This window comes from Pygocentrus nattereri, chromosome 4 (assembly GCF_015220715.1).
Source record: "Pygocentrus nattereri isolate fPygNat1 chromosome 4, fPygNat1.pri, whole genome shotgun sequence".
NCBI lineage: Eukaryota > Metazoa > Chordata > Actinopteri > Characiformes > Serrasalmidae > Pygocentrus > Pygocentrus nattereri.
The window spans coordinates 17,077,612-17,094,493 of record NC_051214.1 but is presented as its reverse complement, the minus strand read 5'-3'; the positions used below and the strand labels follow the sequence as shown (position 1 = coordinate 17,094,493).

Genomic DNA, 16,882 nt, shown 5'->3' with positions numbered 1-16,882 from the left:
TGTGGTATACTATAAAGCAGTCGGTGAAGGATGTTGAGGCTATATTTTCAGTTTTAAATCTAACTTGGTGCCCTGTGCTCTTTGAAAGACACTGTGAAGGGTTTAAAACAGATAACACTATAATTCAGCCTGTGTCATTTACTCCTCTGTGAAGAAAAGGTCATTTTCTGGGTATTGGTTTTATTTGCCACTGACCAGTGCTCTCACTTTTCTCTAAGTCAAGTTAAGTCATGAGTATTTGCATTATATAGTAGCTGCCTAGATTAGACTTTGAAACTCCAGACATTGTAGTAAAATATTCTGTACTTTAGAGTTTATACTGTTTGCATGCTGACTCTTTCAGTAAGGAACTAAACTCAAAACCTCTGTTTACTGGAACGTTAGCTGTATGCCCAGATAATCTAATGAGGACCAAATAGGGTCCAGTTAGCCCACAGAAAGCCTGTTAACATCCAGATGTAAAATGTCTACATAAGATAATGTAAAAAAATAAAAAATTATTTCTTGATATTTGTTTTTCTTGTCAGTCAGTCATGCTTCAAAAATCGCTCATGTTTACCAGGGTAATATTTGTGGAGTTGACTGTAAGATGATGATTATCCTAAGTGCATTTATGGTATCTGATCCATTATTTATTAAGTATTGTGCCCAGCAAGTGCTAATAATTTGAAGTGTATTTACCAGTCTAACAGCACAGAAGCATGGATCATTACTGAAGCACTCACTGAGATGGAGGAGTGAGGCGTGAAGAATTAAACTTTTGAGTTTTTAGAATATTTTAATGTATGTTTGAGCTAATAGCTACATTCTTAGACCTGGCAATTAATAAATCCTTCTGTCAATTTTCCTATGTATCTTCCATTTCTCATAATGTAATTGTTCCAGTACATAAACTATGTTGTAGACATTTGTTTTGCTCTGAAATAGGACTTCGTTTAACATGTGTGGCCAAAATCGTCAGGTTTATTCAGCAGAAGTTGGAAAGAGCGACACCAGCAGAGAGACAAATGGTGTTTGGAGAGATCTTGCAGGCTGCCTACCAACTCATGACTGATGTCTTTGGCAATTATGTCATTCAGAAATTCTTTGAGGTGAGTGGTTGAAAAATAAACTGCAGAATTGGAGTTGCTTTCCATTTTTTATAGTTTCAATAAAGTTGATTTTCTGTTTTGTCTGTAGTTTGGTAGCGCTGATCAGAAGCTGGCTCTGGCTACTCGTATCCGTGGCCATGTGCTGCCATTGGCTCTACAGATGTATGGCTGCAGAGTCATTCAGAAAGCCCTGGAGTCCATTTCTTCTGACCAGCAGGTAATTGTAAGTCACATTTTTGGTTATTCTCTATTCCTCATCTTTTAATCCACTTATTGCTGATGTTACAAAATTGATTGTTAGGAAAACGTTCTGTACTCTGTAAAAACAGTACCATAACCTTCTGTGATGACTGATAGCGGTCAGTGGCCTAATGGTTGTCTTTCTTAGAGTGATATAGTGCGGGAGCTGGATGGCCATGTGCTGAAGTGTGTCAAAGATCAGAACGGGAACCATGTGGTACAAAAGTGCATCGAGTGTGTCCAGCCCCAGGCCTTGCAGTTCATCATTGATGCTTTCCAGGGCCAGGTAAAAATTCAGCCCTTCTTTAATAACACTTAGTGTGTCATTATTATGAAAGTATACCACCTTGAACTGTTGACGCTACATACACCAAGTGTCTGTGCTCATCTAGTGTTCCTTCTGAAATCAAGGATATTAATGGTTTCAACCCTTTCAGATTTTCAAACCTCTTTTGTGTCCCGTGCCTCATCCCCAAGCATTTTGATGGAACACCATCACTCCAGAGAAACTTGTGTGATTATCGCAGTACTCTTCTGCTAGATATTAAAGACAAAAGACTTACCTCCATGTTCAAATCTGAAAAGGGTAAAAAATGTATACTATAAAACATCTACAACATTGTAAACAAATACTGTTTAACCCAAAATGATAATCCTCTCTTTGTAGTTTGAAAATGAAAGCAGTTGAGATGACAGTGAAAGAGTGCAGTGATTATGTAGCTCACGTGTACACGGCACACTGTCGTTTGTGGCTAAAACTATGTGGACACCTGATCATCACATCCAAGTGTTCTGGTGAAATGCCTCATTTCCAGTCCATGAGCTGTAATTTGGTGTTCCCCCATTGCATTTAAAACATCCGCTACTCTGCTGGGAAGCTTTCCAGTAGAATTTAGAACATGACTGCAAGGATTTGCTTCTATTCAGCCTCAGGAGCTTTAGTGAGGTCAAGCAGTAATATTGAGTGGGTTTTCTTTCAGTGGAACGAAGCGGCTTATCTAGCCTAAAGGAGTATAAACTATGAAAGACAGCTGATGACAGTTTGTTCCTTCTCCTCCAAGCTTTACTGATGCTCTGTGTTTGGGCAGGTAGCATTCTCTGAACTTCTACAGATTACAGATTTGTCTGTCAGGCTGTCAGATGGTGAAATGATTTATCATTCCAGAAAAAGTGCGTCCGCAGTCCAATGTCAGTATGCTTGGCATTGCGCATGGCAAACTTGGTCTTTTAAGACTAGCTGCTCAACCATGGAAGCCCAATGTAGAAGCTCCTACTGTCTTGGCCTCAGATTCTCTAATGTCTATATTAAAGTTGGACACAGCATTTAGGTTTTTTATCCATTACTTACTTCAGTGCCCAAGAGTCCCATTATGTGTGGGTTTGTTGCTTTTAGATGTTTCCACGGACTTGTTGGGTAGGTGGCATCCTAGGATGGTGTTATGTTGAAAGTCCCTGCTTTACTCAGTGTGGCCCTAAATTGGTCAAATGGCTAAAATTATATTAAAATTACATTTCATTGTTCGCCTTCCAGCTAGGCATATGCCCGTTGAGCATCATCCAATCATGTTCTTTGTTTGTTTCAGCATACACAGTACCATGAGGTCCATAAATATATAATTGTTATAAATATAATTATACAAACATGTTTATAAATTTAAAGGGAAATTCACGAATCTCGGGGGGGGGGGGGGGGGGGTGTCTGTGTGTGCCATTTTTGTGATTTGAACCATTGTGTGGTGCGTATGTGTAACACAAAATTAGATATATTAGACTGCTCGTGATCAGCCGGTCACAGGTCATGTCTGATCAAACTGAAAACCGATCGATTGGTGGATCTTTAATTTTCATCCTCTGGAAGGTGGTCTTAAAATAGATTTATGGCTTTGATGGTAAATAATTACATTAGTTATTAAAGCCTTGACTTTTCTGACTAAAAACAAATTCAGTAGACATATGAATAAGCAGGTTTTCTATTTTACTTACAGGAATGTTTTATACTTTTACTGTGGTCATGTTTTATCTAAGACGAATAACGTTGAGGCTGTCCTGTGGACCAGAGACCCCTTTTGTGTCTTAAAATTCTTTCTTTTCTTTTTTTTTTTTTTTTTTTTTTTTTTTTTTTTTTTACTTTTATCTATCAAAAATCAAAGAATCTGTAGAAATGCTTCCAGTGCGCCTTCCATACTAATTTGGCATGAAGCGCTCAAGGTTAAATAATCTTCAAAGGTATTTGAGCAACAAAACTATCGTCCTCATTGTTTTTCTGTAGGTGTTTGTACTGTCCACTCACCCGTACGGCTGCCGAGTGATACAGCGTATTCTTGAGCACTGCACTCAGGAGCAGACGCTGCCGATCCTGGAGGAACTCCACCAGCACTCGGAGCAGTTAGGCCAGGTAAACACTTCTTTGTTGCTTTATTTATTTCTTTTTTTTTCCTTTTTTTTTTTTTTTTTTTGGTCCCGCTTCCCATAGTTTGCCAAACACAGTGAAGGATGTTCATGCTGCTAGTTAGTTGTGCTGATTATCATGATGAAAAACATCACTCCAACCCCCTTGCCCCTACCTTATTTTGTCTAGAAATATCAAGGCGTATCATTGGAGATGACCCCCAAAACATATTATTCTGTGTCCAGCGATGCGCTATTCAAGGTCAGACCCATGCGCCTTTTTTCCCTGTCCCATGTACCTCCTGGCTTCTTTCCTGTAACCAACTTTATTTTAACATATAGAAGCTGCAGCCTTACAATCTATATCCTTGCCTTTAACACACTCTTCAGCCACTTTCTTTTTCCTGCCTTTACATTCTGTTAAGACAGGTGATGCTCTGCCATTTTTCCTATGTAATAGTACCTATCCTTCTAATTTTCTTTTTCCTTTGTCTCCTAATTGCTTTGCGTTCATGATTTCTCCCTTGCTTTTGCACTGTGGGTCCTCTGTTCAACGCTTCAGAGCGCTGTCCCGAAAGCAATTCGGACCAACAACATTGACTTCAGTTGTGCTGTTTATTAGCTTGACTAAACTTGACAAGTTAGGCTACCAGTACAGTTAGAACCTAATTAAAATCATGGGATTTCTTCAAATTTAAGATGGGCAAGGGTGTTCAAACCAAGTGCCTCTGGTTTCTGATTTTTAGCATTATTCATGGTATGCATTTGCTGATTTAAAGCCACCTGCCAGTCGAATGTTGATGAGTCTGCATTTGAATGGGTTTTTGTATGCTTCTGATTTGGTTTGCCACTTGGATAATGTGCTGATGTTGGAAAAATCATTGTTGAAAGCCAATTTTTCTCCTTATTTTGGCAGCCAAAATCTTATAAATGTTGGGCTGAAGATTTCAGAGAACTGAAGACATTTACATATCATAGCCTGTTTAGATAAATCACTGTTAAATGAAAATGGCAGTATGCTGTTTTAGCACTTGTTTCACCTGGTTTAAAAAAAAAAAAAAAAAAAAAGCTTGCTTGCTTATTTGAAGAGAAAAACAAATTGAAACCCTCCAAAACATTCATGATGCTTTTAATTTTTCGTTTGATTATTCTTTAAATGCACTTGGAAACTTGTTTTATGTTAGTTGTACATCATCACATGACTGTGGAGAGAGTTTCCAAAATACGAGACATCACACGGTGTGGTTACTCTTTATTCCCATTATATCCATTTATAGGACCAGTACGGTAACTACGTTATCCAACATGTTCTGGAACATGGGAGACCTGAGGACAAGAGTAAAATTGTGGCAGAAGTCAGGGGAAAGGTTCTTGCTCTGAGTCAGCATAAGTTTGCAAGGTTGGTCAGCATTCTTTTCATGTAGTGGAGTGTGGCCTCCAAAGAATTCTCCTCTTTGTTGAGTATACAGTGTGACAGTAATGCCTGTCCCCTTCAACTCCCTCAGTAATGTCGTGGAGAAGTGTGTGATCCACTCATCCCGTGCAGAGAGAGCTTTGTTGATTGACGAAGTGTGTTGTCAGAAGGACGGCCCTCATAGTGCCCTCTACACGATGATGAAGGATCAGTATGCTAATTACGTGGTACAGAGGATGATTGACATGGCTGAACCTGCTCAACGGAAAATCATCATGCACAAGGTATGGATAGAACAAGTTAAATCTTTTTAAATGTCACTTGCACATCACTGAAAGTCAAATGTATACATTTCCCATTTCCAAATTAAAGTGATTAACTGAGATGTCACACTACTTTTCATGCATTGTTGGGTATATTTGTATGTTATTCTCTTTTGTTTCAAAGTAACAAAACAGAAATGGCTATCAACTATATATTTTTCCCGTCTCTAGATTCGACCGCACATCGCCACTCTACGAAAGTACACTTATGGCAAACACATATTGGCCAAGTTGGAGAAGTATTACATGAAAAGCGGCTCAGAGCTGGGCCCCATTGGAGGCCCAACAAACGGCCTCATGTAGGGACAGAGCCTCACATCAGGCTCATCCTTCTTTCCTTTCCCTTTGAAATTGGATTCATCAGGATACATCTGCTCCACCAGGGGGCCCTCTTACATCCTGTAGGTTTTTATTTACCAAAACAAAAAGAGTGAGAGAAGTCAGCTTCACCTAAGAATGCTGTGACCACACTCCTTTTGCTGGTCTCCGTGCAATATTGGCCCCTTTGATATTCCACAGCCCTCGTGTGGCAAACCAGAGTGCACGGTCTTCTGTATGAGCTTTCCTGGGAAAAGCACAACATCCCTTTGTTTATGGTGTAATTGATTCACACTGATTTTGTTTTTTTTTTCTTTCACGTAAATATCTTGTACATTTTTTTTTACCTTGTAAATTCTCTGTAAAAAAGACAAACATTTGCTGAAAATTTACAGTTCTTACAATTTACACCAGCAAGTGAATTTCTAAGGCCAAACAGTGATCTTTTTTTAATGTCTTTTTCATATTTAGTTTTTATACCTATCGTCATGGCAGAATTAAGGTGTGACCCTTACAAGCGCTAATAAAACACTATGGTACTAAAGCAGCTGATGAAAAAACTGATGAATTTAGCTGGACCGTTTCAACCAGTTAGAGCTACATGGTTATTAGAGATCATTGTGAGACCTGTTCACTTACCGTCACTTGCAGTTCTTGCGCCATTGAAATAGTCACGATAGATCCCCCTCCCCCTTTGTACACTTTTCCACAGTTGAAGTGTTTTTAACACCACCAGTGAAGTGTTTTATTAATTCTGTAGATTAATAAGCATGTATGCAGTCACATGCACTGCGCCATCCCAACTGGAGCTTTATAAACTCTTGCTCTAGTCATTTTTGGGGGACGTGCACAAGACACAGCTGTTCTTGTCATTTTATTTGAAAAGTAAACACGGCAATGAGATGTGTATTGATAGACCATTAATATCCTGAGTAATCTTTCCGTAAATATTGTAGGGTGGGGTTTGGTAACAGTGAACAGAGGAGGGGAAAGTAGGGGGTCCGAAGGTATCGGCATGCTCTGTCAAGATGTAATGCTTAAGAGAATGAATTTTTCTTCTTTATCATGTTTGTGAAGCATCTATTTGTCAAGTAGTTTTTGAGATGAGCACTGACCTCTGAACAGTGTGTTTATATATAGAACATCATCTCTTTACATTGTATTATTTAGGGAAGTGTATAGCATCTTTATGTATGAGTAAATATTAAATTCTTGCCTTTTTTTTTATTTTCCCCCTTAATTTTTTTTTTTTTTTTTTTGGGTCAGGGGGTGGGGATGGTTGGATGTGATGGGGGGGAAAACGGTGTCCTTGGCCCAAAGTTTTGGGTGTTTATAGAAATCACGCTCAAGATGCAACATCAGCTTGTGTGTCATCCAGATTTTGGCTGCTGTTAGAAATGAGCATATATCACATTGAGGTCTGGGGTGGGGTGGGGGGCGGTTAACCATTGTTTGCTATACAACTCTTCCATATTACTAGTATAACTGTTTTTGCTTCATATGAATAAATGTAGAATAAGTGTAGTATATGTGCAGTTAAGTGTAAGTTTATTAGTTGAATAGAAAAGAAAAAATCTAGTGATGTTGGACAGGCCTTGCTAAATTTAGTAGTGATTGCTTTTATTTTGTCTGTACAGTTGTACATTTGTAAACGTTGAGGCTGTAAATCAGACTTCTTTTACACTTTGGGGGAAGGAAAAAAAAATTGTGGATTTTGATGTGTGTATATTCTTCATTCTTTTCCCCTCAAATATATTGTATACAGTTTTCTTTGATCACATTATTTTAAAGAAGGAAAAAAAATACTTTTATGGCTTCACAATCTGAACATAGTTTCATTTTTAATCTGTTCTTGGAAAAGGTCAGCCTCTATTTGTACCTGGAGAAGAAACATCACCTGCTAACATCGTCATTTTGATGTGTGACAGTTTAAAAAGAAAATCACATTATTGACCTGTATTTTGGAGGGAGGCAGGATCCATCTTCTAACGTGGAACCTTCACAGGACATAATTATTTTTGTACAGTAGAGTGCTGTATTTTGGAGCAGCCACTAACTTGTAAGCAAAATAAATGTAAAATATTGTCAATTATATAAATATGAACATATGAGTTTTGTCACACTGTCAAAGTCATGTACATTTTCAGGTGGCCTTATGTACATTTCCAGATGTTAGATGAAGAGATTTTTTTGTTTGTTTTTGGAAGCAGAATTGTGACTATGTATGATTAAACTGTTCTTCTAGCATTTGATTCTGGGTCTCAAGCTTATTATTTTTTTTTCTTACTTCATACACACATCAAGCACAATAACAAAAATAATATTTATAGTGTTGCCTTTTATGCCTAAAGCTCAAAGTGCTTTACAGATGGTCGATAAAGCCTGACAGAAATAGAAGAAACCAAATATTAAATCGTATAAGATTATCAAATTAGAAAGATAAATGCCCAAAAATGCAGTATTTTAAGTTAAAAAGTGTTTTAGAGGTTTATTAAAAGTGAGCTCTGAGCCTGATTGTCTAATAAAAGATAAATTGAGCTCAATAGTTTAGAAGCAGAAGTGGAAAGCGCCTCTTCAGTTTGTATTGTAGGGAAGGTTTTAACAGAAGGCAAGTATCTGATCTAAGGACACGTGTTAGAACATACAGACATGCTGTGATGTAACCAGTTGCCTTAAAAGCTCATAACACATTTAATATCTATCCTTCCATGTACAGGTAAAAGAGGGTGATATTAAGTTCCCCTTTTTGTTTTTATAACGATCTGTGCTGATACATTTTGTAGGAGATGTGGTGTTTACATAGGAAACCCAGTAAAAAGCAGCAATCGACTCTAACAATTGCATGAAGTTACTGTGTTGTTCTGAGATAGAAAAGACAACTTTAGCAATATATCTTCTGTTGTAATAGTTTTATTAGTACTATTCACAATAACCCTGGAAGAGCTTTCTACAGTCAAAAGTCACAGGACACCATTTTATTTCAAAAACAAAAGGGAAATTGACAGATCTGAAGACCCCAGCGAGTAACAGGTGAGGGAGCCTATCTTTTAGGCTATATCTGGAACATGGCCACCATCTTGAAAGCCGCCATATTGGATCAAGGGCAAGTTTTTCTGAGGCAGTCGTGTAGCAGATCAAAGAAGACCAGAATTGTCTCAGAATTCGGTTGCCACAATCAGATTTGCAATAGCTCTTGTGGTTCAAAAGTTATCTACAAAGAAATTTGCAACAACAACTGGGAACGTTGCCTGTGATGCACAGCTATGTGACGTGTTCAGTGTGCCGTCCCTGGTACTGAACGCAGAGCTGAAGGCACAGGATCCAATCGTTATGAACCCGCATGAGAATCTCTGGAGAAATTATCACAAGCCTCCATGATGCGGTGCTGAAGGTGGTGCTTGTTGCAGATTTTCTCAGAATACACAATTTGTTTGAGATGACCCCAGAGATAAAAGTCAATAATAAAATGTAAAATAAAATGGTGTCCTGTGACATTTGACTCCCCCTGTAGAATTCTTCACAAAAGGAGCACATCTTTGTATTGCATACCTTTTTTTTTATTCTTTGTTATATCATTCAAAGCTTGTGGTAAATTAGCACCTCTAACTGGCTGTAAACATCGCATTCAACTTCAGAGGCAAGGCTGGCGTGTGTTTTATGTTTATATGTCTGGATACAAATACACTATATTCCCAAAAGTATTCGCTCATCCATTCAAATCATTGAATTCAGGTGTTCCGATCACTTCCATGGACACAGGAGTATAAAACCAAGCCCCTAGGCCTGCAGACTGCTTCTACAAACGTTAGTGAAAAAATGGATCACTCTCAGAGGGTGACTCGCAGAGGTCACCAACTTTCTGCAGAGACTGGGAAAGTTGAGAAATACACAGGTGAACAGGTTAATTGGAAACAGGTGTCATGATTGAGTATAAAGGGAGCATCCCTGAAAGGCTCAGTTGTTCACAAGCAAGGATGGGGCGAGGTTCACCACTTTGAACATCTGCGTGAGCAAATAGTCCAACAGTTTAAGAACAATGTTTCTCAACGTGCAATTGCAAGGAATTTAGGGATTTCATCATCTACAGTGCATAATATCATCAAAAGATTCAGAGAATCTGGAGAAATCTCTGCAAGTAAGCAGCAAGGCAGAAAACCAACATTGAATGCCCATGACCTTCGATCCCTCAGGTGGCACTGCATTAAAAAACCGACATCATTCTGTAATGGATATTACCACATGGGCTCAGGAACACTTCAGAAAACCATTGTCAATGAACACAGTTCGTCGCTTCATCTACAAATGCAAGTTAAAACTCTGCTGTGCAAAGCAGAAGCCATATATCAAAAACACCCAGAAACACCGCCAGCTTCTCTGGGCCCGAGCCCTGGGCCTGTGGTCTGACGAGTCCACATTTCAAATTGTTTTTGGAAATCATGGACGTCGTCTCCTCCGGGCCAAACAGAAAAAGGACTGTCCAGATTGTTATCAGCACAAATTTCAAAAGCCAGCATCTCTGATGGTATGGAGGTGTGTTAGTGCCCATGGCATGAGTAACTTGCACATCTGTGAAGGCACCATTAATGCAGGCAATGTCTTTTTCAGGGACGTCCCTGCTTATTTCAACAAGACAAAGCTTCAACATTTGCAGAAAACAGTTTATCCGTTTTAACATTAAATATCTTGTCTTTGTAGTGTAATCAATTGAATATAGGTTGAAAGGGATTTGCAAATCATTGTATTCTGTTTTTATTTATGTTTTACACAACGTCCCAACTTCATTGGAATTGAGGTTGTAGTTTCTAGACTTCATAAGGCTACAGCTGGGGGAAGAGCCTTTTCTTATAAAGCCCCCAAATTCTGGAATGATCTTCCAGAAAATATTCAGGACTCAGACAGTCTCAATCTTCAAAACTAGGCTGAAAACTCACTTGTTCAGTTTAGCTTTTGGTAGGTAATGTTCCCCCTTACATAAAGGCAGCAGATCCAGGGCTCCATGGACACAGGACCTTCTGGTTCTCTCCTTTTAATTAAGCTGTCATAGTCAGATCTGCCAGAGTCATTAGCATGTTCACATTCCCTGTTTTACGTACAAACAAACAGAATAAAACTAATTCCATCTCCCAGCCTTTTTTCTCGAGGATATGACCGCCCACATGCCCAGCTGGACACTGAAGGTCGACTGACTGTTGAGCTCTCCTGCTACCCACTTCAGACCAGTGGCCCACGCCCCAGCTACTGCCACCTGCCTTGGACTAGCTGCCTGGAAAACTACATTGATGTTTTCATGGACTCCTAGCTATTACTACTACTAATAGTACTGCTATTAATATTAGTAGTATAATCACTTGTAGGTAGACTGACCAGGGGAGGATGGGCCCCCCCTTGTGAGCCTTGGTTCCTCCCAAGGTTTCTTCCTCAGCTCTGAGGGAGTTTTTCCTTGCCACTGTCGCCCCTGGCTTGTTCACCTGGGGGTTTTTACATTCTTGTTAAAACTTTGTCTTTTCTGGAATTCTGTGAAGTTGCTTTGTGACAACATCAGTTGTAAAAAAGCACTATACAAATAAATTTGACTTGATTTGATGTTTGGGAATTGTGTCTAGAACTTTGCCACTGTTAGACACCCATTGGAAACCCAAGCTAGCCTAGCTAGGTGAGGCCGTAGCACCCAACAAGTGTACAGTCATTTTGTAGTCTTCCAAATCTTCGCTACAGTCACCATCTGTCCACCAAAGAAATCTCAGAAGATTGGAGTCATCATCTGGCACTTTGACATGTGAAACATGGCTTCTATATCTGCCATGATTGCAATAGGTTCCTGTCTGAATCTAATAACAACTCCAATTAGACTGCTTGTCAAATCTGGTCCTTGTAGCAATTGCTCATTCAGTGACATACCTTGAAAGGATGCCCCACAGTCAAATACAACTTGTAGTTTCTGCTTTACAGGATGGTACACACCATGGTGAGGTATGTACCATACTTTTCCTTCTTTGTGCATGAGCTCTTCATCTGATACCTTTGTTGTATAACCCTTGCCTATCAGATCATTCATATATGCAGTGTATTCTTGCTTGAAACTTGGGCTCCTTTGAAATTTCCTCTGTAGATTATGTGCATGTTGCTCAACGAGCTTGTGATTGTTGGGCACGTGCAACATTCTGTTCCTCAGGGGTAAGCATGTGCTGTAATGACCATTATCAAGCTTACCTGATTCTATGACCATGTCCATAAATTGGCGATCCTTTCTGGACATCTCAACAGCATCATGTTTTGCTCTCTCAGGGAAATCCATCTCAAACTGCTGAAGCCACAAGTCCTCCAGATGTGCCACTTATATACGGTTCACTATTGACTTCATCAGTTTTCCTGTTTTTGTGCTTCCACCACCTTCACGTAGTGATCCACTTACAGTCCAACCTAACCTCGTTTTCACTGCATAGGGTTCATTATTGACAGTGCTCACAATTTGCCATGGCTCCATGGCTTGGGGCCCGTTAGCTCTAATGAGCAATCCAACTTCTGGATCTTTGGAAGAAATACATCATTAAGGTAGGACCATTTTTCAAATTCTTGCTGTTGCGGTATGTTCTCTTTCCCCACAGGTATTACATTTTGTGTATAAACATCTGAAAGATTAAAAAAAATCATCCTCCATCAAGCTGCTAATTTCCAGACCAGACATAACATATGCGGGGACAGTGCTTTCTTCGTTCATAGTTCTGAGCAGTATATTTGTTTTTCGTCCAATGAGCTGCAATTCTTTCATTAATGCTTCTGTACAGAAAGTAGATGAACTCCCTGGGTCCAGAAATGCATATGTCTGAACTGCATTAGTTCCTTTCTTTGCTTTAATTCTAACAGGAACAACCGAGAGAATACATTCCTCTTCACTGGCCCCAGCGGGACCACAGCAACTGGCTTCAGTACAGATGAATGTTCTCCTGGTCTTCTTGCTCATTTGTCATTTCTCTTTTGATATGCAGCAAAGTGGGATGGGTTAGAGAAGACACCCTCACTCTGACCTACTTGTACAATTCTTATATGCAGTGGTGGACAGTAACTAAGTAAATGTAATTTGTTACTTAACTTACTTAAGAAGTTTTTTCGTGTATCTGTACTGAAGTATTTACATTTTGGGCGACTTTTTACTTTCACTCCACTACATTTCAAAGTCAAATATCTTACTTACCACTACATTGTGAGAAACGTCGTTCCTTTTGGTTTTTGTGTGTATAAAAACATAGCATGTCAAAACAAAAGGAGTGCAAAGCAAGAGCCCAAATCAGGGCACAGCGATCACTTTGTTCTGAGCCTGTTTTGACCTGTTGGTCATACCGACCCAGTGCAGCAGCGTAAAAATTTGGGAGCACATACGTCTACCTACATGATGGAACTAACCTAACTTTGTGTAAATAGACCACAATATAGAAATATGTACACACATGCAGTTGTGACTGGCATGTTTCTTTTTTTCTGAATTCATACAAACGCCTTCATTTTACAGTAAATGAATTAATATTTTAGTACTTTCATACTTTCGATACTTAAGTACATTTGAAAGCAAATACTTTTGTACTTTTACTCAAGTTGAGGTCTAGAGTAAGGATTTCTACTTTTACTGGAGTAGTATTTTACCTTGGGTATCTCTACTTTAACCCAAGTACGTGATTTGTGTACTTCGTCCACCTCTGCTCATATGACAATGCTTCAAGCAGCTAAAACACAGTCCTTTGGCCCTTAAAAACTATAACTTCTCCTTATGTGACTTGATTCTTAGCTTACTGCATGACTCCTCAGAGTTTAGAACCCCCAAATATTAGGCTTACACATGGTTAGCACACCATGCAGCCAGTTTTGACAATTTCCTATTACTGGAATATTTTTCTAAAGCGGGCATTGCAGTCAAAATCATCATGACGGAGTGTAGACTGATCTCCATGTATGACGAAACGTACAAACAGCACTACATAGACTCATACTCATTCATTCCAATGCGTTTGGCTAATACAGCATCAGCATTAAATCTAACATGTTCAGAGAAGGGACATTTTCCACACAAATTTAATTTGACGCAAAATGAGAACTATGTGGGACCATACCCTAGTATTTAACAGGTGTATGCATCATGGTCATGAATGTCATTACAGTCCGAACCAGCCCCATCCGATGTCAAAGCTGTTGTACAGCGAATTGCAAAAACAGTTTAACACTAAGATTGAGATCCTTGTTCGAGCATATGGTCTAGATGTGGAAGTAATGTGGGAATGTGAGTCAGCCAACACTAACACCGCCTGAGAGGTTGAAACCAAGAGATGCACTCTTTGGTGGTAGAACCAATACATATAAGCTGTATTACAAAGCAAAAGAGGGTGAGAAAATCAGATATTTGGACTTCACTGGTTTGTACCCATTCTGTCAGGCTAGAAGGAAATACCCCGTAGGTCATCCTCAAATATTTTTCAAAAATTTTAGACCTCTAGAGGAGTACTATGGCTTAGTCAAGGCTACCATACATCTGCCAAGAAAACTCCTATACCCTGTGTTACTGTACACGCTGAAAGAGCTACATGAGCACATCAGCTCGCTTCAGAACAAGCACCCGGAGTCATTTTACGTGGTGGCTGGGGATTTTAACCACGTAGACCTGACAAACACTCTGCTGAAGTTTTAGCAGCACATCACCATACCAACATGGGGAAATAACACACTGGACCGTGTGTATACAAACATACGTGACTCATACAGAGCCATGCCCCGCCCCCACCTTGGCCTCTGATCACATATCCATCATGCTGGTCCCTGCCTACCATCCCTCGCTGGGACGCTCCAGACCCACTCAGAAGACCATTACTGTGTGGCCCAGCAAGTACTGCAGGACTGCTTCAAATGCACAGACTGGCAGGTGTTCAGGGATGCTGCTGTGCATGATGGGGAGCTAGATCTAGAGTATTATATATCTGCTGTCCTCGGATATATCAGCAAGTGTGTTGAGGATGTCACCACCACCAGGACTGTGACGTGCTTCCCAAAAACCCTGGCTGAATGCAGAGGTCCGATCTCTGCTGAGCCTGATGCTCTCAATATGCTCTTCTATGCCCGCTTTGAGAACCCAAACACACCCACCAGCACCAGACTCACTCCAGCACCTGGAAAACAGCACCTCAGTGTGACCCAAACTGAGGTGAGGAGGATCCTGAAGAAGATTAATCCCCGCAAAGCTGCTGGCCCAGATAACATTCCGGGGCGTGTGCTGAAGTGTTGTGCAGACCAACTCTCCGAGGTGCTGACAGACATCTTCAACTCCTCTTTAATCCAGGCAGTTGTCTCCACCTGCCTGAAGACCGCCACCATCATTCCAGTCCCCAAGAGCTCCACATTGACAGAACTGAATGACTATCAGCCAGTAGTCCTCACCCCGATAATCACAAAGTGCTTTGAAAGACTGGTTATGACCCACATCAAAGCCAACATTGACGTCACTGGGGATCCACATCAGTACGCGTAACGGAAAAACCGATCCACAGAGGATCCCATCTCCTCTGTGGTCCACACCACCCTCACCCACCTGGAGCGTAAGGATTCTTATGTCCATATGCTCTTTGTGGATTTCCCATCTGCCATTAACACCATGATTCCCCAGACCTTGGCTTACAAACTCCATACACTTGGACTGAGCACCTCTCTCTGCAACTGGGTCCTGGACGTCCTGACTAACAGGCCGCAGTGTGTGAGGATCCACAACATCTCCTCCTCCACCATCATCCTCTGCACCGGCTCCCCTCAGGGCTGTGTGCTGAGCCCCCTCCTGTTTACACTGCTTACAAATGAATGCTCAGCCATCCATCCAGGCTGTCATATTGTAAAGTTTGCGGACGATACGGCAGTGGTTGGATGCATCACAAATAGTAATGAGTCTGGCTATAGGCAGGAGGTGGAACACCTGGAGAGTTGGTGCAGTGAGAACAATCTCTGCATTAACGTGAAGAAGACAAAGGAGATGATTGTGGATTTCAGAAGGGGCAACACCATCCCTCCCCTCCCCTACACATCAGAGGATCTGCAGTGGAAGTGGTCTCCAGTTCTTACCTGGAGTAATAAAACTTCCAGCCTGATCAGGAAGGCACATCAGCACCTCTACTTCCTCAGAAGTTGAGGCGTGCTGGACTCGGGAGCTTAGTCCTCACCTCATTTTACAGATGTGTGGTGGAGAGCGTTCTGTACTCCAGCATCACCGTGTGGCACGGAAGGTCGGTGGTGAAGGCTGCACAGAGGACTGTTGGAGTCAGCCTTCCCACCACCATGAACATTTACACCTCCAGATGCAGAAAAGGGGCCACTGGCATCATGAAGGACCCCACTCACCTAGCGCACACACTTTTTGTCCCGCTCCCCTCAGGTTCCTCAGGTTGCAGAGCATTAATAGTAAAACAACCAGACTGAGGGAACAGCTTATTCCCTGAAGCCGTAAGACTCTTAAATTGCAATTAGACGTCACCGCAATGGCACTTCATGTGCACTTATTTATCTCTGCTGCTGTACTGAATCAGTGCCCCCAAGCAGGATGCAGTTATCCAGCACATGCTTTCACAGAGGAAGAGAGGGCAGAGTACATCAGGGATTATTTTGAAAAGGAAAAGATTCAGCTGAATCCTGTCAAGATAAGCTTTAACCTAGCATGCAGGTCTATTAAGAAATTGTTGTTAAACAGCTTGTGGGATCGTTTTTCAATGAATGAAAACTTGCCAGTGTCAGAGTTGTTGACCGATCCAGAACAGTTTTCACAGCACAAATTTGGTGATGGATATGATGTTAAACACTTCATCCCAACACATGACATTAATATGTTTCTCTGTGCTTTTACAACAGTGCATGCTTGTTTAGAACTGTACAATCTGATGGATAGATTAGGTGACACTCTTGAACAGCGATACTGACAGTGTTATTTTTGTTTCTCATGAAGGCGATTGGGACCCCCTCTGGGACCCTACTTAGGTGATTTGACAGATGAAATTGGTGGTGAAGATTACTTTACAGAGTTCTGCTCGGGAGGGCCCAAGACATACGGTTATCCCACAGCAACTGGTAAAACATGTATGAAAGCAAAA

The 16,882-nt window shown here is 40.7% G+C and overlaps 1 protein-coding gene across 5 annotated transcripts in view; it reads left to right on the top strand.

The window, feature by feature from the left end:
* pum2 (pumilio RNA-binding family member 2) overlaps window positions 1-8,026 on the top strand; it is a 38,438-nt gene extending 30,412 nt beyond the window's left edge. For 2 of the 5 annotated variants that reach the window (XM_017701006.2, XM_017701005.2), the window contains exons 16-23: window positions 962-1,091; window positions 1,180-1,314; window positions 1,480-1,617; window positions 3,601-3,726; window positions 3,910-3,981; window positions 4,997-5,118; window positions 5,225-5,417; window positions 5,628-8,026. In XM_017701006.2, the coding sequence (XP_017556495.1) occupies window positions 962-1,091; window positions 1,180-1,314; window positions 1,480-1,617; window positions 3,601-3,726; window positions 3,910-3,981; window positions 4,997-5,118; window positions 5,225-5,417; window positions 5,628-5,759 (1,048 nt within the window). In that variant the 3' untranslated portion in view covers window positions 5,760-8,026. The remainder of the gene's footprint in view (window positions 1-961; window positions 1,092-1,179; window positions 1,315-1,479; window positions 1,618-3,600; window positions 3,727-3,909; window positions 3,982-4,996; window positions 5,119-5,224; window positions 5,418-5,627) is intronic. The other 3 variants (XM_037537771.1, XM_037537773.1, XM_037537772.1) reach the window with 3 other exon arrangements.
* The last annotated feature ends 8,856 nt before the right edge of the window (window positions 8,027-16,882 follow it).